This window comes from Plasmodium inui, assembly GCF_000524495.1.
Source record: "Plasmodium inui San Antonio 1 unplaced genomic scaffold supercont1.28, whole genome shotgun sequence".
Lineage (NCBI taxonomy): Eukaryota > Apicomplexa > Aconoidasida > Haemosporida > Plasmodiidae > Plasmodium > Plasmodium inui.
Genome location: NW_008481862.1, coordinates 168,686 through 190,310, shown reverse-complemented (window position 1 = coordinate 190,310; position 21,625 = coordinate 168,686). Strand labels below are relative to the sequence as shown.

The window sequence follows — 21,625 nt, the reverse complement described above, 5'->3', positions numbered from 1 at the left end:
GAATTGTAAAAATAGGAATAACCATACGTACACACACGGCCGCGAATGGGGCGGCAGCGGCGAATTATGACGTGGGGACTCACACTCTGTCTGATCGGAGCGAGTGTCAACATTTCGAGATGGTAGGAACGTGAACGGAGGGCGACGGGGGTGTACGTCGCGCTGTGCTCCGTTTGTCCTGCTTCTTCCGTTGGGAGCGGACCTGTCCCATTCTTCCGCTTCATACGTTCCTCTTTACGACATCCTCTTTATGCTTCCCTCTTTGTTCATTTCCCTCATGTCATTTCTCCAATTAGCTCCTTCAATTCTTCGTCGTCCGACTGCCAATAGGGGGGGAATTCCAATTTTTGCAATATCCAATAGAAATATGGCGCACAGGTGTTTTCACACTTTAACGTATCACAGCTGGTTAGCTCATCCCTTACCTCCTCAGTGGTCTTATCGATTAGCTGTTCGCTGGGCTTCACATGCACAGGGTGGCTATCTGTAGGGAGTGAAAATTGAGAAACAACGTTTTATAACTATCCAGACGTTCAAATGCTTAGAACAAACGTGAAGCTAAACGATTAGGAAATTAGCGTGTGTACCTCGGGGAACCTCCGGTATTTTGTTAACTTTGGCGGCTGGTGGGAGGAAAAAAAAAAAAAAAAAAAAAAAACAGTTAAATTTGAACAATCAAAAAAACTACTTAAATTAACAAAAGACGCATCAAATGGGGGTTACTAAGTTTTTCCTCCATGGTTTGTTCCTTCAGTAGGTCAAGCTCCTTGTCAATTTCGTCCTACGGGAGTAGCAATTTTTGAAATGAGTCAGTTGGGCGTTCAGCAATTGGGAGGAGGAGAGGCGCCAAAAGGTATTAAACCGCATGGAGAACTTCTCAACGGTGTGGAAAATATCTGCACGCTACACAATGTGCACGAATAGCCAATTACATCGTCCACATTATTTAGCAGGTTGAACGTGAGGGCCTGGTTTATCTCCTCCTGGATGTCCTTATTTTCTTGAATCGTGTCGATAATCTTCTCCACCTTCTGAGTATTTCTGCACAAAGAAGGGGATAAGCAAGGGGGAAAAAAGGAAATATAATTTCTTCCTGCGTAATGCGCTGGTTGGTGTCTTTTCCCTTTCTGAGTTCTGCTTTGTTTTGCCTAGACTTGAGTAGCTCTCACGGCAATGTTCCTTCGCCGAAGCATTCGCCGAAGCACCGCTCAAGCATCCGCACGTACATTTCGTTGTTCAGCTTCTTGTGCGTGTTGGCTGCATAAGACAAGGCGTTAACTGCGATTTTGTGTAGATGCATGTTCTCCAGATTGATCATGTTGTCTTCCAGGGTTAGCCGATTATTTAAAATGTTCTCTATTTCCTGTTCGTACAATTTTTTTCTCTTTAATAAAATTTTGGCATTGGTCATTTGGTTTTGCTCCACTTTCTGTTTCGCTTCTATTTCAAGTTGCTACGGGGGGAGGCGCGGCGTCGGGGGGGAATGGGAAGAGGAAAAAAAAAAAAAAAAAAGCAAAAAAAACGAAACAAAAACAAACAGGACGAAATACACAACAGCAACGTGCATTGCGCCGACTACGCCGGATGCGCATCCGTAGAGGCTCATGCGTCTACGACAATGTAAATTTGAATGGTCTCCTTCTTGTGCTTACCTTAATTTTCTTCTCTACCTGCACCTGCTTCTTTTCGAGAGCATCTATCGCTTCTCTATTTTTCAAGATGGCTTTGTATATTTCGTCCTGGAGAAGGGAAGCATGGGGAGGGGTGGAGGAGAATTTCATATAGTGACAAATAATAAGCATGCAATAACACCAATAATGAACAAAATGGGGCGAACCAAACGGCAAGTGCCACGGAGAACTACGCAATTCTTACATTGTTCTTTTTTTTATTGTCGATGCATTCGGAACTGCTTTTCTTTTTACCAAACCAAAATCTCATCTTAAAAAGGCAAATGTGTACTTTCACGCGCTAGGGAAATGCTGGGTAAGGGTTGTAAAGCAGGCGGAAAATCGAGAGGGGGACACAAGGGGAAAATAATAAAAGGAGAAAAAAACAGATAAGGAAAAAAAAAAAAAACATATATGTACGTATGCAATACGCTTATTGAAATTCTGCTCAAGTCAACATCCATGAAAAAAAAATCACAATTCTCTTCATTTTCAAGCGTGACAGATCTCGGCCTCGTCGCATAATTCTTCCCATAAAATTAACATTCTGTTCAGTTCGTCACTTAAAAAAAATGGAACATTGAGATGTGCATGTATGGCAATTCTATATGCTCAACAAAAAAATTTCAGAATTGTGACTAGTCGTTATGTTTCCTCGTATGTGTAAGATTTGGAAAAAGAAAAAAAAATTTAATGGAAGGTGTAAGTTTTATTAAATTTTTTTTTTTTTTTTTTTTATTTCCCTTTTTTTTCCCTCCCCGGAGGGTGAACCAAGTTACGCAATTTGTCCCAAGAATGTTCTGCATTTTTTTACACAATGAATTGAGTGTATCCCTTTTGTATCGATTTTTTTCCTTTTCTTTTCTTTTTCTATGCAGTGTTGTTTTGCAACCGTTTTGTTTGTTTATATGTGGATTTGTAAGCATGGAAATTTTTTCTGGCCCATATGGTGACTTGCTTATATTTGGACGGGGTGTGTGGATATGCCTGGGCGCGCAAACGAGTTCACGCCGCATACACACACTGCGCATCCCGTGGATGCATGCCACGAACGTAGCGCGAGAAAAACTTTCCCAAGTCCCCAACTCGCTCATACTGAACGGAAAAAAAAAAAAAAGGCTGTCGTTCGCTTAAGATGTTAGAACGGCAGCAACACTGCGCGATTAAAGGGCAAAGACAGGGAAAAAAACATACTTTAATAACATTTTCATGCCATTATGTAAGCTCATAAACTATCACAGGAGCCTTTGCGCGCCTTCTTTTTTTCCCCCAAAACAGATGGTAGAGAAACGTACACACGTTTGAAATACACAAAGGGATCGAACAAAGAAAGACCACACCTTTAATTGTTACCACTATGCGCGCTGCTTTATTTCATTTTTGCAATTCCCCCCGCCCTCATGAAAACGATAACTGGCAAAATGGGATAGAATCAACTCGTACGGTTCGAGTCAAATATATGGTTCTTAAAAATTTACGCTGCTTTTTTTTTTTGCTTTTTACCTGACGTAGGAGAGAAACACCTCTGGGGTACCCACCACAAAGTAGTACCCATCTCGTAATGCATATAGCGATACTAACCACGTGTTTCTAAATGCCCAATGGTAACTTAGCGGAACGTTCGTGGATCATTTTCACAAATGGAGAATAAAGAAAAAAAGGATTAACAAGCGGATAGTTTATTACATAAAGTATGTTACCCTTGCTAGGATTGAACGAAACGATAATATGACCTTGTATTTTTTGACGAAGGGGGGAACAGAGGAGCATAATTCTGCGCCACGCTGACCCCACACATATGCAGACATCTCGAGCGGGCATATATGCATGCGTATGTGGGATGTTATTTAATATGTTAAAATTTAGGCATGCGACTTTCCTCAAAAGAAGGGAATTCCCATGCAGACACATTTAGTGGCATCATTTAAATGGTTTTACCTGTGAAGCTCTGTGATGTATGCAGCGGGAGTTCATTCGACGTGTTGGATGATGAGCCTCCCACGGGGTTGGCATACATGCATATTTGTAACTACACAGAGGAGTACCCATTTTGGCGTCCTCTTCGAAGGGTTACAAAACTGGTCATATATATCCCTGGACATATGTATACACTTGACGTGTTATATTTTTATCTCACCTGTGCAAAATTTCTTTTAAATTTGAAAAAGCTACCTCATTTGGAGGGCATAAAATGGCAAAAGTGTGGCATTTTTTTTTTTTTTGAAACAGCTAAAATGGATATTTTTACGGAAAAGTTTTTCTTTACCACGTTTGGTGTTTTCCGTCTACACTTCTTCTTTAATGTTGAAGCGTCTCCACAAAATTTGTGAAGTTGCCCCTGGGTTGAACCCAACAAGGAAAATTTTGGCACTTTTTCTGCTGTTATTTTGTGTGTGTATGGCGGAGAAGAGGCAGGTATGCCGGGCGCGGGGCGTGTACATACGTTCGGTCATCCAGTATCTGCCTTCGCGCTGATGTACATATGCGTAAATGTACGTATTATAGATATGTATGTATGGTACATATTACGTATTATAGATATGTATGTATTGTACATATTACGTATTATAGATATGTACGTATTGTACATATTACGTATTATACATATTACGTCTTTTATGTATGTTACAATATCGCGCGTGTGACATCATCCATGCGCGGGTGCGCACTGGCACTTTGCAGCAAGATATATGATGCAAAAATAAGCGTACAAATTTTCGCAGCAGGGGGAGTGTCAGTGCCTGTCGGTGAAAAAATGGTGAAATGAAAAAAATACGTCTTAGAAGTGATACCTCCCAACAGCCGTGTTTTGTCACATTTTGCTTCTGACCATTTTGGCGCTTGCCGCTACTGCAAAGGCATGGCGGCCATGTTCGCAAAAAATATGTTCGTAGTGCAGCAAAGGTGAAAAATTATATATATGTACGCAAAGGTGAAAAATTATATATATGTACCCAAAGGTGAAAATTTATATATAAATATATAAAATATAATTTATATATACATATTTTTTTTTATGCGCGTATTTGGTCCCTATCAACCCGGCAGTACCCACAAATAAGCCAATTTTTTTCTGCCATGTCATAAGAAGAAGCCATTTGCCGCAAAATTGCAATTTTTTTTTTTTTTTTTTGTCGACCATCGACATGGAATAAGTTCTTAATTAATTCACATGAGCGTTCAGAAACAAAAAAAAAAAAAAAAAAATTGAAGCAAATTGCAAATGCGCAAATAAATGGAAAAAGCAAAATGACAAAGCGGAAGTGAAAATTTTCGTTTCAATTTTGTTCAATTTCCTTTAACTTCGTTTAACTTCATTCAATTTCGTTCACACTCCTTATGTTCGCATAAAATTGCATGAAAACTGCGATAAATATTTGCGATAAAAAAAAGTACCATGACAAAATTGCTTCCCATATTATTCATTCACTCCAATTAAAGCAAAACGTTTAACGAAAAATTTATGATAAAATTATATGCGAATTATTCCATTTGAAAAAATAAGTTTTTTTTTTTTTAAATCGAAAAAGAAACCTTCATTCATAAAATAATATATCATCACCCCTTTTTTACAATTATATAAAAAAATATACGAATAAAGTACCATTAAATAATCAGTAGCATTGAAATATAAATATAGCCGTCAACCTTTACTTTCCAGATCCTATTCTTTTTGCGTTATTTTTACTTGAGTATATAAACCATCGTACAAATACAAGGAACAAACCAATTTTCTTTCCTTTTGCCTTACAATTGTATTACATAAAGATATATCCCATTTTTGTGCCATCAAGCTGTTAGCCATATTACGCTCGTTTCTTTCTTTTTTTTATGCTTCTCCTTTTTAAATCATAAAAAAGTACCTTCATATTATATACTTCCTATTTATACGTACCAGTAAATAAAACAGAGCCACATTCGTGAGTTTTGTTTTTTTTACGTCGTTAAATTTTACCATTTAAAAAAACCCACCTTCTGTTAAATTCGTATATAAAGCTTGATGAACCTCGCTATACAGAATCTCGGTATTAATGACCCCTTCACAAATGAAAATATTGTTGATGAGGGGAATGCCAAACCGAACACGACGAATTTAATACGTAAGTTTGAGAGGCTCGTTATCAGGCGCAATGCGGAATGTATGGGCGTAATGCGCATGTGGAGATTAACCCTCCCGACCGTGCTCATACCTGTGCGTGTTGATACTTTTGCATATTTTGCCCCGCGCGCGAAAAGGTCGTATAGAAATGTACTAAGCGTATTGGGGAGTGCACCTCTGCCGGGATCATTTCCACCACACCTCACCCTCGTGCGTGGAAAAATTGCGCTACTGTTATCTGCGTGCACCTCATGACGACGTCACTGCGGGTGCTGCGTCGTGTATCAATCTGACGATCCCTTCTGTTCTGCGTTGCACTTCGTTACTTTTCCTCTTCGATGCAGTGGAAAGAAGTGTACAATGGGGCCTGCGCCATTTATGTTGATGTACTTATGTACATTATCGTGCTTCCATTTCTACTATACAACGCCTTATAAAACATCACCTTCATTCGTCCCCTCATTTTTCTTTCCCCACGCAGACATCAGAAATCAACAAAGAAATGGTAGAAAGAGCGTGACGACAGTGCAAGGATTAGGAAAAACCTATGATTTGAAAAAAATGGTCCGAGCCTTAAAAAAGGTAAATTCGCAGTGAAAGCAGTAAAAAAATGGGGGAAAAGGGGGAAAAAAAAAGGAAAATATATATATAAGGATGAAAGGAAGAAAGAAAGGCGTGCGGGGGGGGTTCACGACTTAAGTTAAAGAACCGTTGAGGTGATAGCCCAAGTGATAAACCCCTTGATTGAGGACATGTGGAATAACCACGCTCCACAAACGGACTACAGGGTATCCTCATTCCCCTCTTTTTTTTTTTTCTGCCCCCCCATTTTCAGGAATTCAACTGTAATGGAACAATCATAGAAGATAGCGAGCATGGTTCAATTATTCAATTGCAGGGAGACAAGAGAAATAACGTTAAAGACTTTTTAATACGAGAAGGAATTTGTGCAGGGGACCATATACGTATACATGGCGCTTAAGGTCTGCGACCCGTTCATTTTTTTCTTATACATATTTTTATGAAGCCAATATATATGAATAATTAATATATAGACACATGTGAGAAAAAAAAGAAAAAAATAGCAAAATTGGAAAAAAAAAAAAAAAAAAAGATAGAAAAAATCATAAAAAAGATAATAAAAAAGATACTAAAAAACCATCGTCACGCATAACACAACGGACACACGCGACTGACAAACAGATCTGTGGAGTAGATGGAGTCGACGATTGAATGATCCAGATCGGTGAGAAAAAAAAAAAAATGTACATATCTCACAGCCACTAGCAGCGGAACATCATATAGAAAAACAATAAGGGGGAAAGAACCCAAACCCTAGCCATATTGTAGCCTTATCCTTAAAAAAGAGAGCCATCAACTATGAAATGTTAAAAGAAAGAAAAGCAAAGCAGATAGCTTCCATGTCAAGAACAGAAGAGAGAGTGTGAGAGAGAGTTGCAAGTGGAAACCATCATATGACACGTTTTTAGTAAAGAAACGTTACCTGACAGTCTTGCCAAACAGAATTTTGTAATTACATTTCGCACTTTTTGGAGTCACAAAAGTCTGTATCTATTTATGACACATGTTGCACACTTTTTGGACTCGTTTGCATGAGCACAAAGAAAGGGGCCTAGTCCGAGAGGGCGGCGCAGAAGAAATTTGGCCAGATAATTACCGCAGCGGTTACAAGTGCAGATACAGCAATAACAGTCGTAGTAACAAAAGAGCTATACCAGATCATGTGCATGCGGATGGATGAGCATATTTCACGCGCATTCATACAGTTTATGTAGATACGCGCGGAAGCATATGCACACATGCCTGTACAATTTTCTGTATACTTAGACAAACTTATACGGTGCACGGAGTTTTTTTTTTTTTTCCCGTTTTTTTTTTTTTCTTTTTTGTTCTGCACCAGCGTTGTTGCATTCAAATGTATACTCTCATGCAATGTGATGTGAATTTTTACATAGAATGATAAGATCCATGTATAGAGCTTTTTTGTTTGTTCTAAAGACTCGCGCAAATGGAAGTATATTAAGAGGTTGAAAAAAGAAAAAAAAAGAATGAAAAATGCAAAGGAGGTAGGGAGGAAGCGGTAGGGAAGTGGGAAGAAACCGGGAGAAAAAGAAGGAATCGATAAATGAAGGTGGGCCAAATTAAAAGTACAGCGTGATCCGTGATAGTGGTCTGGATTGTGACACGCGGGACCTGTTACCTCTTTAGTGGGTCCATTCCGCGGTTGTTGTACTGCTTTGACGTTAAATGTTTTCTAGCCTTTCAGAAGTGGCAGGAAAATGCGGCATTCCCGTTTTTTGTCAAAATGGGGGAACTTTTCTCCAACAGCTAAGAGCGTGAGGGGGTAATGAGGAAGGCGCTCCTTATATTTTGTGAGCGTATCCACAATATGCAGTGTATAAATTGAGGAGCATGTAACATCGAAGTGTCTTTGTGGATGCGATATTTTGGCCAAGCCCAAACGGGTGTTAAAAGGCTCATGGATGGGAACAGAGGGGGAAAGAACCAACTAGGCGCTTACGTTAAATTGTTGCTCCGCCCGTTAGCCAGTTCTAGTGCAGCTTTCCAATTTTGTGTGAAAGGCCCCCGACACACACCCTTCCAACAATTTGTTCCCTCTGTCCGCTTTTTAATTAGTACGTTTTTTCTCCCCATGGAAAAGTACAGTCAGTCGAGCCACCAAATTTACATGGTGAAGACAATTCGTTTGTACTGTTACGCTCCAATGCGCACGTAACTTTTTGGCTGTATTTCCGGCAAAGTATGGATGGATAAAAAAAAAAAAAAAAAGTTCGCCTGAACATTTTGCCACGCTCTTGTTAACTTCTGTGCCATGCTGAAGTGCATTTCCATTTGAGCAACAATTTTTGAGCGGCCCATTTGGTTGACCCCTTCCGAAAGTAGAGACAACTTTTGCGAGGCGTGATCCATCCACCCCAGCACGCATCAGTTATACTGCGTTGGAAATTTTCTTACTTTCATACCTCCAAAGAAGAATGGAAACGAACGCGGCAAGAGGGTGATTATTTGTGAGGGGTACGGATTTTTTTTCTTATTACCCCTCCCCCGAATGCCTTACGTGCAGGTGTTGCAAACAATTACGCTGAACATTTGGAAAAAAAAAAAAAAGAAAAAATACACACATGGGTGTAATCTTTGCCTGTCCGCAGGTGTGTAATATGTACATATATAAAACACGTGCGCGTGGAATTTCTGCCGTCTGACGCGCTGCCGTTTGCACAGCCGCAGAAGGGGAGTTACGTAAACTGGGCGAACCATGTGGTACGACAATGAACGTGTCCCAGAGGAAGAGGGGGTGAGTAAGCTACTCGTTGGAAAGACGTTCGCCTACTTTCCCAAGTATCCAGACGATGAAAGTGGTCGTGTGAAGGGGGAGGGGCGACATGGAGGGGTAAGCGCGGAGGACGATGAGGCCCATGGGGGGAATGCTAACAGGATGGACAACATGGAAACCATGGACAATATGGACAGTGCGGGGAAGGAGGGAATGATGGACACGATGGAAGAGGGGGAGGACTCGATGAAAGAAGTCCATGGGGACAGCATGCCGAACATTGAGGGGGTGGATAGTGTGCTGTTCAATCGGAAGGAGTACGTACTAATCCAGCAGAGACTGGGAAGGACGATTATTCCCCTAAACCCAGAGCTACTAGCACAGTGCACAATGGAGCAAGAAATCATAGATGGGTACTTAAGCGAGATCCACAGAAATGTCCGCAAGTGTTCAATCCTAACAGAGTATTCCTTTCTAGTGAAAGAGATGCCAAGGGGAATTTACTGCCTTCCACAAGAAGATAATTTACTAGTGTGGGATGTCTTCATCATCCTCTATAGCACTGTTTATAAAAATGCGAAATTTAAAGCGCAGATCCGATTGGGGGAAGATTACCCGCATACAATTCCTGAGGTGTTTTTTCTGTCCTCTGTTTTTCATCCTTTTATAAATTTTCAAACGGGGAAATTAAATTTGGGGAAGCATTTAAATGAGTGGACTCCAAAAAGTCATTACATGTCTTTAATATTCCTCTACATGAGAAATATTTTTTATTTACAAGATGAATACTGTAAGGAGAACATCGAGAATGAAGAGGCTTATTTTTTACTCAACAATGACCGCGAGTTGTTTCTTCGGAAGGTTCACGAGTGTGTGCAGAAATCCAATGAGCAGCTGTACCGCCAGGTAGACAGCTGCATGTTTAACTTTGGCACTGAGGTGGCAACCCGAGAAATCACCCACATGATGGAGCAGGTGAAGGAGGACCCCCTGTGCAGCAGGAAGGCAGAGGCGTTCATACACTGGCTCATCAACGACTACGCGGGGGGGCCCAGCCAGGAGGTCATCCGTCTGGACACGCCAAGTGAAAAAGTCATCAGTGAGGACCCCCCCCTCGACGGCGCGACGGAGGGATGTGCACCCCCGAATGAAGTGACCCCCCAGTGTGACGACGCCAAACGGGAGGACCAGCATGACGGCGCAACGTCCCTGGACTCCATCGACGTTCAGCACCTCCGGAGGGGCAGAAGGAACAGGTAACCCATGCAGTAGCGTTTCAGTCTCGCGTGGTTAAAAGGGCGAAAGGTCTACGGGGAAAATGAAATGACGAAGTAAAAACATTGCCATCCATTGCCGCTTCAATTAGTGAACGAATAATCAGTCAACAAATGCACATTTTTAAGGCAACCGGGGGCGGCCTACTCCTGGACGTATCAAAAAAAAAAAAAAAAAAAAAAAAAAAAAAAGAAGGCAGACGAATAACCCGCGTCACAGCTACTTTGGGTAAAAAAAATTAATTCTTTTTTTTTTTGTCTCATTCAAATTTTCTATTTATTTTAAAATAATTTTTTTTGAAGAATTTTATTGCTAACTTTTAAAGGCAAAATTATTTTTAATTACAACTCGGCATGTCGCGGTTGTTAAAACTGTGTCTTCGAAAAAGATGGGAGTAAAATTTCACCTTTTAAGCGGCACAAATGAGAGAATTTTTTCCCCACTGAAGGGGGGTTACAAGAGGGCATGCCAGCATGTGTATATATGTAACTGACTACGTAAGCGTCTATAGCGCCCTTTCCGCTGCCTCAAACCATGCAGTTACGCGCGATGCTGCTCTGGTCTTACAAATTTAGAAAGGGGACTTTCTTATTTGTGAGCTCCTTGCAGGTTCGCTTTGCCAACTAGTAAGCAGCGAGGGGTTGACGTAAATTCAAGGGGCGTCCAAATCAGATGTGTGGTTGCCACAGCGCAACATTCAAGCAGCCTGCAAGAAAAAGAAAGGAAAATCAAAATGGTCATTATCAATGTTGTGTTACAGGAGGGCTGTGCACACGGAGGATGATCCGTAAGTAGCTGCTAAGGCATGTGTACAGGTTCGCTTCCGCAGTGCGGCGTCCCTACTTGAGGCCAAGATGGCGCACTTGGGGTTGAAGGTCACATTATAAGGGGGGCCTAAACGGAAAGGGGTTATTAGTGCGATAATTATGTCATTTCGAAAGGGGGATGCAGTAGAAGAGTCATGACGCTATGGTATCGCTGTTGTCAGTCTTATCCGCTTTATTAAACGCATTCCTCTGCCTTACGGCCCACCCCTCCGGGTCGAATACGAACACGTGACAAGATGACAGGGGGGGAGGAGAGAATTAGTAAAAAAAAAAAAAAAAAAGAATGCACACTTCCGGCTTACCCTCGTGACCATACAGAGTCGTCACGTAGGTTCCATTTTCATTCCAAATGTGAATTCCGTTGTCTGTCCAGCCTGAACGCGAAGGGTGAAGGGGAGGGAGAAAACGGGAAAGCGGAGGAGTATACTACGTTTAAGCAGGCGATAACGCTCATGAACACGCGGGAATACACACAACTGCAATTAGGCTACTCTTTAATTCTACAATTCTGCAAATGTGCCTATCTGCTCATATGCCACTCGCCAAATGATGCTGCCTTACCGCTGATGACGTACTGCCCGTCGGGCGTTATAGTAGGGAGGAACAGACTCCTGGACGAATTTTCCGCGGGTGGCTCCAAACCACTCCCGCCAGTGACGCGGAATTGCTCACACACATTCGCACTTGAATTAGTACAAATTTTTTTTTTTTTTCTTGTGTGCAAATGGCTAGCTGGTGAATAAGAAGAGCTGAACTCTTCAGGTGATTTTTGAGGATATTTATAAGAACATAAAAAATTTCCAGTGATGGAGTCAATTTTGAAATGGTTATTTTGATTAGTCGAAACAATGATAGATTTATTATTGGGAGTGAATAAAAGGTTTGTAACAAATTCGTCTTTTCCCATGCAGTTTCTTAAGTTGCAAATGTGGTACTCCCCACGATCAAGCATTAGGAGGTCGTAATAGTGAATCTCTTTCTTCCCATAGGAGGCGATAAATATATTTCCTTCGTGATCAAAGGAGGAGACAGGTCTTACAAAATCAGACTTATATAAAATTAAAGGAGAGTCACAATTAAAATAGTATAGCTTTATGTGTCCATCATCCGAATTGATTAACATTAACTTTTTGTTTTCATTTATGTTGATGCCATTATATTGACAAATGTTTCCTATCTGTGGGAGGGATTTGATATATTTATTTTCTTTAATATCCCAAAACCTGAGGAATTGTTTGTGCTCCGAATTGTTCGATTTCGTCGAGCAGACAATAACATCATTTGTGCTATTTAAAAAACGTACAACGTCCACACCACAATTTTTACTATGTAGCGACTTCACGATATTCCCCTTTACTAAGCTATACAGCGTTATGGAGTCATTCTGATTGGACGTTAACAACAGATCTCCATCGTAACTCCACGACATGCTCTTCGTCAGTGCTTGCCTATACTTGAACGCCCTCAGCACTTTAAAACTCTTTACGGCTTCATCCGTTAATTTTATTTTTTTCTGAGCCACTGAATTCATCATTTGGCCATCACGCGTTATGCTGGCTGCTCCGTTGCCGCCTCTACCACTTCTTCTATCTCTTTTTGTTTTCCTCTCCTCTGGGGGCTATCTCGTTTGATGCCTCTTCTGGGGTAGGGTGATCGCTCCAATGCCGACTAACTGTTTATCAAAACAGCGGCGCCTCTTCGTTGCCATTCGGCTTGCTACGACGTCACTGTGTCAGCGGCCACACGTGTGAGGTGGTTAAGAATGTGCTCTTATGTGGCATTCTATTCTTTTTTTTCTCCCTTCAATTTAAAAATTTAGCCGCGTTTCGAACGAAGTATATTTGCATTCCTCGCACCTCGGAAATTTCGAGCCAGGATTATGTGTTCCTTTGGGTCTCCTTGGACTGTCATCGATTCGGCTCAGACCCAATCCAATAGGGATCGTATAGACCTTCAGCGAGCCCATGCTGCATGCATGTAATAATCGGTTTGCCGATTTGTTCGGATCAGCCCTACCGTGCATATTGTGCCATGAATTATTTCTACTTTGTTGCCTCCTACAAAAGGAACTTTTCCATCCGGGGGACAGTCTCCCCAGGTAAACGATTTATTGTCAAACCTTCGGATGGCCCTTTTTGATTGCCCCCCCCAATTAAGCCTCTCGAGCTACTGCAGGGATGTTCAAAATACTGTGCGATCCTTCACCTATTCGTTCTTTTGCGAGTTAGGAAAAGTCATCTATAAAAGGCAATGCAAAGGGGGGTGGCCTCCCTTTTGTTGCACCTTTTTTTACTGTATAGAAGTAATGAACAGACTGCATCACCTGTTAAACGGTTCGAAAGTATTTTTATGACATATGATTGCCCATTGGTGGTGCTCAATTCAACCGCTTATCGCGAATGAACATTTGGGGAGGCATCTCCCATAGGGGGAAGATATAAAAGAACGACTCGTAAGTAAGCAACGGTGATCGAACCAGCAACTCTCATCTTATGAGAGCACAAAAAAAAAGTGTCCACTCTGTTTTTCACTCCAGTTTCTTCGAACAGTTAACATTTTACAAAGTAGTAATAAAAGAAAAAAAAAAAGAAATTGCCTAATTCTTGTGACCATACGTAGAACAAAGAGTGAGTGAAAAATCGCTCGCTTAAATTCCCCCAATAAACAGACCTAATATTTTTAAAATGGGCAAACGGCCCCACGAGTGAAAAAAGAGGCATTTTAAAAAAGAGATCACCTGAAAAGGTGGACAGGGAGAAGTTATACGACATGAAGCACACACAAAAAAAAAGAAAACCAAAAAGAAACAAAAAAGGCGGGAAAAAAATTAAAAATAGGCTTTTTCACACTTAGAATAAATAAAAAGCAAAAAAACGGCACACTGAAAGGACATTCCAATCGTAAGTAGTAATCGGGAAAAAAAAAAATTATACGAAAAAAAAAATTACCCTTTTGTGCAAAGTCACCAAGGGGAAAAATGACTAACCATTTGTTAATTACGAGCAGCCGTGGCCAAAAGAAAAAATAAAGTAAAGAAATAAAGTGAAAGAGAAAAATGAAAAAAAACGGAAACAAAAACAAAAAGTAAAATCAATGAAAAGCCAACACAAGGTGAATTTAAAAAGAGTTGGAAAAAATAAACATATGGTGAACTCCAATTTGCCAATTTAAAAAGGTAAGAAGGAAGTGGACGTCCAGGCGGATGATGTGTCCACGCTGAATCGAATGGGCCGAGATTCAAAACGGAAGACACATCTCACAGTGAAGGAGATACTACGCCATCCGGTCAAAAAAAAAATAGAAATAAAATAACTTCGGTGTGCACAACAATGCTGTTATAACATGTCTGGGTGAAAGATGGGATGGCGAAAAAGGGGACCCCCGCGGGGAAACGACCAGGTTGACATCACGCCCATCCATTGACCCTGCAATGTCCTTGTACGTACTGTTACACATATATAACTGGCGAGTGGCGACTGGTGACTGCGTGCCCCGATGTTATCCTCTCCTTTTCACGAGCACAACTTTTTTCTTAGCCTTGCCAGATGAAGCATCAGCAAAGCCTTTAAATAAATCACTCCTCTTCATTTCTGTGTATGTCATTTCGTTCATATTTTTCCCATAGTGAGGCTCGTCGTAATTATAATTTCTCTTCCCGGCATCCTTGTTTTTGGTCTTCCCGTATAGGTACCTGGCGATGTTGGGGTTCTCATCCACTTTGTTCTTCACCTCATCGATATCTTTCGAGAGGTTGGACGTGGAGCCTGCGTCAGGGGGGGAAGGACACCGAAGGTGCTGTGTTAAGTCATCTTACGCATGTTCACAGGGGTTGATTCCTTCGCGTTAACTTTGTCTCCCACAGGAGGGTACCTCCTTTTGAGTTCCCTTTTTATACAGGTTAAACGGTTGATTCATGTTGCGAAAAACCATACAAGTGCATGCAGAAGGGGGCAGCTTACCACTAATTTCCTTCTTATTTGTATACACTCTTATTGTTTTTTTCTTCTTCTTCTCGTTTAAGTCGTACAGATCTGAGGGGGAAGGAAAAGAAAGGGGGGGGAGACGGATGATGGGAATAGACACGTTTTCACACAATGGGAGTGAACATGTGTGTATCCACAAGGCGGCACATTCATAGACAAACGTTGAGACAGACGCTTCTAAAGACGCTGCCACAAATGCTCGGTCTCGCTCCCCACTTGACGTCTTCGAATACATCTGGTTAAGGTCCAATTCCTCGTCAAAGATGCTTATCTCGCTAAGGTCATTTGTGTCTGAGTACTTTTCCCGCATGGCGGGCTGTGCCTCTACGTCGTTCCCCGTTTTCCTGCCAATTTCTCTACTTATCCCTCTGTCCATTTGTCTCTCCATCTGGCGCTCCTGCTGTTTCTCCTTCTCCCGCGCCCGCTGTCTCTCTTTCTCTCTCCCTCGCTCTTTTTCCATCTCCCGCTCTCTCTCCATCTCCTTTTTTTCTTCCCGATATGCCTCTTCGTCCCCTTCAGGACTGCTCATCCCCTCTGATCTTTTCCTGCGGAGTTCTTCCTTTTTTTTTTTTTTCTTCTTTTTCCTCTTCCGCTCTTCCTCTTTCCTCTTCTGTTCCTCCTCTTTCCCCTTCCTCTGCTCGTCTTTCCTCTTCCGCTCCTTCTCCTTCTCCCACTCATTAATTTTCAGCATGTAGGACATCTTCCGTTCTAATTTCTCATTCTCGAAGAGTTCCTTTTCCTTTTCGAGCTTCATTTTCTCTTCCAGCAGCATCTGTTTCTCTTTCTTCTCTCTTAGCATTTTCTGTTTCTTGAATTCCTCCTTTTCTCTCTCCAGCTTTTCTATGTCCTCTTGCAGTTTTTTCTTTTCCTTCTCAAAATAGTTGTTCGATTTTATTAGCTTTTCGAATTCTAGTTGGTTTTTTTCCTTCTCCGATCTTCTCTCTTTTTCTCGATCTTTTTTCCGCTCCGATTTGCCCTCCTTATCCCTCCTCTTTTCTTTTTTCTTCCTTTTCAACTCCTTTGTCTCTACCCTTTTGCCCGTCCTCCAATCAGTCAAGTCAGCAGCTGTGATGCTCCCCTTGAGGGTAACCACTGAGCCGTCTCGCTCGGGTGCCTCTTCGGTCATGTGGTCATCCTTTCTTTCCTTTTCTCGTGGCGGATACGCATCTGTCTCAAGCTCATTTTCTCTGGTTCCATTTTTGGTGGAATCACCTTCCTTCACGTGCGTTAAACTTTCCTGTGACTTCCCCATGGGTGCGTCCTCTTGTTCATTTTCCCCTCCTCCATTTTTTCGATCTCCTTTCTTCACCGCAAGCAAGAGATTGATCAAATCAACCGACTTCTTTAGCTTCTTCTTTTTCGAAGCTCTCTCTGTGTTCTTTGTGGATTCTATCCGCGCCGTTTCGTCATTGGAGTGAGTCTTCATCATGTCCAGATTTACGTCATCGGCCTGAGCATCCTCCTTTAGTGTCTCCTCAAGGTTTATTTCTGCTAGCGCGTCAGCATCTACCAGGGTTCCTTTCTGTTTTCTTCTGGCGTTCTTCATTTCTGCTTTTCTTTGTGCCTACGAAGTTTGGAGGAGAGTACAGGGGCAGCAGAAGGGTGTAGAGTGAGGCATTTTTGTAATCGTATCTTGGTTTCCCAATCGGAGGTGTGTAGAATAGACACGTGGGAAATACCCTTTAGATGGAGAAAAAGAAAAGAAAAAAAAAACACAAAAAAGGAACAAAAAAGCAACAAAGAAGCAACAAAAAAGCAAGAAAAAGACACTCTTTCTCGAGGGGCCATGCCTCAGAATCACAGCCTCCGCTTGACCACTCTCGTGTGTGCTCACCTTCTCCTTGATGATCTCCATCTTGCGCAGCTCCCTCTGCGTTATCTTCACGCAGGTAATGATGTAAATGTAAGCCGAAATAAAGTCTCCGGGGAGGCTATACAAGCAGACAGCTAGCGAAAGACACAGGGATCTATCCCTGGATTCTAAAATAGCAAGTGTGCTAATGAGTTTATCCGAAATGAACTTGGATTTGCACGTGTTAAAATGGTAGGGAAATCCGAGTAGTCTATGGCTCTGTGGGACTTTATAGTAGAGGGCTTTTTTCCAGTCTTCAATCTTCAGTTTGGCTAGCAGTGCGTCTTCTTTCCGCGACGTGTTCAGCTGGTGCAGTAACTCCAACCCGACTTGCAAAAATAGTTCTAAAGTCTCATCTCGGTTCCATCTAGTGGACAAGTTCCGAGAAGCTCTATAAATATTGATATTTTTTTCAATGTTACCCCTAAGTTCTTTTGCTAGCCTATCCAATTCCATGTCTTCTATCTTGTGAGAATAATTCTTTATGGTGAAACACGGCTGGATCTTGTAATCAATGGAAGAGAAGGGAAACCATAAGTCTACCTTCCAGTAGTCATACCAGATATTTAAAGGGTTCGGATCTTGAAGATTGAGGAAAATATTTTTATTGTTAAAAATGAGATCAATCGTTTTGTATGGAACGGATGGTCCGCCCACCGGAATATCAGTTACTCTGTTGTTAAAGAGTTCCTTAATTTGCCTCTTTGTCTCTTCCTTTATTTTGTCAACATCATTTGAGGTCATTCCATTTTTTTGCAGAAAGCCATTCCGTAAGTGAGACTTATACTTGGACTCACTCAATTTTATTTCCAGACTTTTTAACTTGTTCATATCACTAAATCTTTTTTTTAAGGTGTATACATTTCCTGTGGTTGTTTCCCAAAATTTGATCATTCCATAATTTTTCTCCTCACTATATTCCAAGGTGCATACCCATGCATGCTTTTGATTATCCCACAGTGTTCCAAAGCAGACAAAGGATATGACTGGGATGCCTAAGAAGAGACTACACAGTAGTAGGCTATGGTCTAGGGCATTACCCCCTTTTAGCTGAAGTGTAAAATCTGGTGTAAAAGCGATATTGTCCTTTTTATGGATAAAGGGTATACATCGAACGTAGTGAAAGATAGCATTTGTCGACTCTGCCCCGTAGGGAGATTTAACACTTGTAATTAGGGTTGGCAGAAAATGACTCTCCTTCCTCTGATTTAACAGTTCGTAATTAAAAAATCGTTTCGTCTTATATATGTCGGTACATCCTTCTGGTATTCCTCTAATCGTTTTAAGTACCTGAAAATATAGTGCTTTGAGTTTCTCGTATTTTTCTGCCAACCTGGAGGGGAAATTTTTGGTCGTATTAAACACAGGTGGAGCTACGACATGGTCATGTTCATCGTTACTTAACATATCTGGATACGTCCATATGCTAAAATGTATGTTTGAGATTCTTTGGTCATCGTGGAGGAAGAGCAATTTTTTGCATCCTCTGTAAACCACTGTGTCGTATGGCGTCTTCACATTAGTCTCCAAATCGATGTGTTCCAATCTGCTCTTTTTTCTTTTCACATTTTTTTCGTTGAAGAATATTTCGTATGGAGTTATGGATACGCCTCCCACGTACACAATGTCGTCTGCTTTCCCCCAAACGTCAATATAGATACGTCCCTTTTTGCTAAAATTTTGATAGTTCACTTGACTCTTATGATTGAACCGTAGTGGGATGGATATTTGGCTGTCATAGTTTGGTGACAGGGTTTTCTTTACGAATCGTGTTCTCCTGCTGGTTTCATCAAAGGAGACTTCCACGTATGTATCCAATTCTTTTACGTTCTCGACTGTTACTATTTGGTCTATGTTAAATATGTGGACGATGAGGTAGGCATAGCGACAATCCATGTGGTAGATATCTCCCATTTGTCTGTATCGAGGCACCCTCGCTATTATAACTTTTCCATCGACCGTGCCGAATTTCCACTCCTCCAGTTTGTCCTCCCAGCCCTCGTATTTGGCTTCTTCGATAAGCCAGGGGGGTGCCTCCAGCTGGTGTGCGACGTACGGGTAGTCCACGACTCCTTTGAGCGGAATTTGACAAGTCCCGATTTCTCGGCTGCTCTTGGGCGCGGACATATCCTCGACTTTTATCTGAGAGGGGGGGGGGGAAGTAATCAGTTGTGTTTTTATGGCACTCACGTGGTATCGGCGCAATCATATTTTCATTGCATCCCCGGGGTAGCAGCCCAATCGATCACATTTTCGCTGAACTCCCGGGGAAGCCGCCCATTTTATTGCACCATCTAGGCGACACTCACATTCAAGTAGGACATGTCGATGTCCCGAAGCGTGCCCCGGAAGTATATCTCTCCCAGGTTCTCCCAAATGGGGAAGCAGATGGCCTTCTGCTCCATGGAGACCAAAGTCAGTCCTTCGTGTCCCTTGGGCGTGTGCGTCAAGGTGATGGTAACTCTGGGATTTGGCAACTCCACATTATTCACATTTTTGTAGGATAATTGTTCGTTTTCTTCAACGTTCTGCATCAAACTGACATTCCGGAAGAACAATTTTTCTAAATTTCTTGCCAGGCGATCCTCTTTATATTTGGCACCGCTGTTCTTATGTTGACTATTTTTATTGTTTCGTTCTGAGTCATCCGACAAGGCACTATTGAAAGAGGAATTCATGCCGATCCCATGCTCTGTGATTTGATTTTCGATTTTTTTCTTCTTTTTTTTATTCAACCTTTTAACCTTTACACAGGTTCCTCCCTTAGGGAAGAAATGACACCGTCCATTGTTGTTAAATCGTCTCCCTAGTTTATCCGGATCGTCCTCTACGTACTTTAAGCTCTTAGCTTGTACGTATGTGTAGGAAAGCAAATCACTAAAGGACCAATTCAGAAATGATAACTCAAAATCGTATAGCTCCTGGAAGTATAGTTGGAAGAAGAGGCGGCAGCGCTTCACTCGGGTATCCTTCATATATTTGTATAACGTCGTTTCGTTATAAATTTGTCCTACTGCAAATGAGAGAAGCGGCTCTTCGTATATTCCTTCCAGTTTATTTAATGTGAGCTGTTTATACTCCCACACCTTTATTCTTAGTTTTTCATTTTCTAGGTCTAGATACGATCCTCTATACTCAAAGACGCTCCTAAAATTCATGTCTTTTTTTTGCTCCGCCGCAACGTTGGAGACAACATGGGTCCGCAGGCAATTCTTCGTCTTCCCCTTTGCGTAGATTTTCATGTTGGAGCCTCTCTGCGGTAAGGAAAAGGGGGGTCACAATGGGGAGGGCAATGTGCGAGGGGACAAAAAAGGGGGCTGTGCCGACAAGGTGACACGGGAATATGCACACCAGCTCTATATGCACACCGCCTCTATATGCACACCGCCCATGTAAGCACACCTGTATGCGACACTCCTCGCGGTTCCCTCCAAAGTCGAAATCGACAAAAGCATTAAAATCGCTGTTCATATAATTCTGGATCTGCAGATCCCACAGAATGACTTTCCACCTCCTGGGGTACCCCCAATGTTTTCTCAAATCATCCGTATCTCCTCTTTCCTCCTGGGGGGCTTTTAACACCTTGAGGAACTGCTCATATGTGTACTGTGGCGCTCCTAGCATTTCATCGAAGAAGGTTTTATCCTCTGCTCCTTCTAGAGAGGTATCCCCCCGTACTGGCGCGCTCGCCTCTGGGTTTTCGTGCCCCTCCGCGTTCTTCGCTTCATCCTTTTCCCCCCCGCTGTTGTTAAGGTTAACGATGTTTTTGAATTTATCGAGCATCATGGTGATCGGCGTGGAGTGGATGACAGGTTAGCGGTGGGGAAGGGATGGCAGATTAGTGGTGCGTCCCTTTGTCCTTTTCTGCTCTTTCCTTTTCCTTGGCGCCGCCTCACCGCTTCGCACCCTTACCCTGCTCCTGCGTCTATGCAGGGTCTTCTCTTGAAGTTTCCCCCCCGGAAGAGGCTCAAAAAGGGGGCACGCCTAATGCAAAGACGCCTTTCAAAAAGGCTAGTTAATTTACGGCACACTTATATTGACTCGGTTAATCCATTTGTTGGGTGTATGTTTGGTGTATGCCTCGTTGTGTGGCGGGTGGAGAAGGAGTCCATCTCTACCGAGGCTGAGGCGCATCGGTAGAGTCCTATAGGGACGACTGGTAGGAATCCCTTTACTTGTCCTGTCCCGTCTTCCTTTTTACTACTTCACGTAAAAAGGTAATGTTACCTCCCCACAGAATGAGTGCCTATATAATGCCTGCCCATGTAATGCGTGCGGACAGAACTGTTCACGTCTCCTTCTACACGCACTTAATGGCGCATTTTGAGTTCCACAATAATTTGGCTCTTTTTACTTTCAGCTCATTACTGTGGGCTATTGTTGTAATTCGGCAGCTTGTCTGGGGTGGGAAAATAAAGAAAAGTATTTCTTTCTTTTCCTGCATTTTTCCCCTCTGTTGCTTATCCCCTCTGTTGCTTATCCCCTCTGTTGCTTATCCCCTCTGTTGCTTATCCCCTATGCTGCTTATCGCCCCCTTTTGATAGCAGATGATAAAGGCATACACAAGTGTGTACTAAAATCAAATATTCACAGGTGATACCTT

The 21,625-nt window shown here is 42.0% G+C and overlaps 5 protein-coding genes across 5 annotated transcripts; 2 read left to right on the top strand and 3 right to left on the bottom strand.

Moving 5' to 3' along the window:
* Window positions 1-275: 275 nt before the first annotated feature.
* Window positions 276-1,941, bottom strand: C922_04747 (hypothetical protein; the record flags this gene model as incomplete). Its single annotated transcript, XM_008820326.1, has 7 exons — window positions 276-484; window positions 588-623; window positions 724-781; window positions 933-1,041; window positions 1,227-1,453; window positions 1,653-1,739; window positions 1,876-1,941. 7 exons carry the CDS (start codon window positions 1,939-1,941, stop codon window positions 276-278), a joined length of 792 nt encoding a protein of 263 aa, XP_008818548.1.
* A 3,729-nt stretch (window positions 1,942-5,670) lies between these two features.
* On the top strand, window positions 5,671-6,751 carry C922_04746 (hypothetical protein; the record flags this gene model as incomplete). Its single annotated transcript, XM_008820325.1, has 3 exons — window positions 5,671-5,770; window positions 6,251-6,351; window positions 6,605-6,751. The coding sequence occupies 3 exons, from the start codon at window positions 5,671-5,673 to the stop codon at window positions 6,749-6,751; spliced, it is 348 nt and encodes a 115-aa protein (XP_008818547.1).
* A 2,316-nt stretch (window positions 6,752-9,067) lies between these two features.
* Window positions 9,068-10,345, top strand: C922_04745 (hypothetical protein; the record flags this gene model as incomplete). Its single annotated transcript, XM_008820324.1, has 1 exon — window positions 9,068-10,345. The coding sequence occupies one exon, from the start codon at window positions 9,068-9,070 to the stop codon at window positions 10,343-10,345; it is 1,278 nt and encodes a 425-aa protein (XP_008818546.1).
* Window positions 10,346-11,028: 683 nt separating this feature from the next.
* On the bottom strand, window positions 11,029-12,721 carry C922_04744 (hypothetical protein; the record flags this gene model as incomplete). The annotated part of the gene is made up of 4 exons (XM_008820323.1): window positions 11,029-11,066; window positions 11,204-11,254; window positions 11,490-11,561; window positions 11,749-12,721. 4 exons carry the CDS (start codon window positions 12,719-12,721, stop codon window positions 11,029-11,031), a joined length of 1,134 nt encoding a protein of 377 aa, XP_008818545.1.
* Window positions 12,722-14,685: 1,964 nt separating this feature from the next.
* C922_04743 (hypothetical protein) lies at window positions 14,686-20,808 on the bottom strand (the record flags this gene model as incomplete). Its single annotated transcript, XM_008820322.1, has 6 exons — window positions 14,686-14,951; window positions 15,150-15,218; window positions 15,387-16,734; window positions 17,005-19,164; window positions 19,332-20,276; window positions 20,425-20,808. 6 exons carry the CDS (start codon window positions 20,806-20,808, stop codon window positions 14,686-14,688), a joined length of 5,172 nt encoding a protein of 1,723 aa, XP_008818544.1.
* Between the last annotated feature and the right edge of the window lie 817 nt (window positions 20,809-21,625).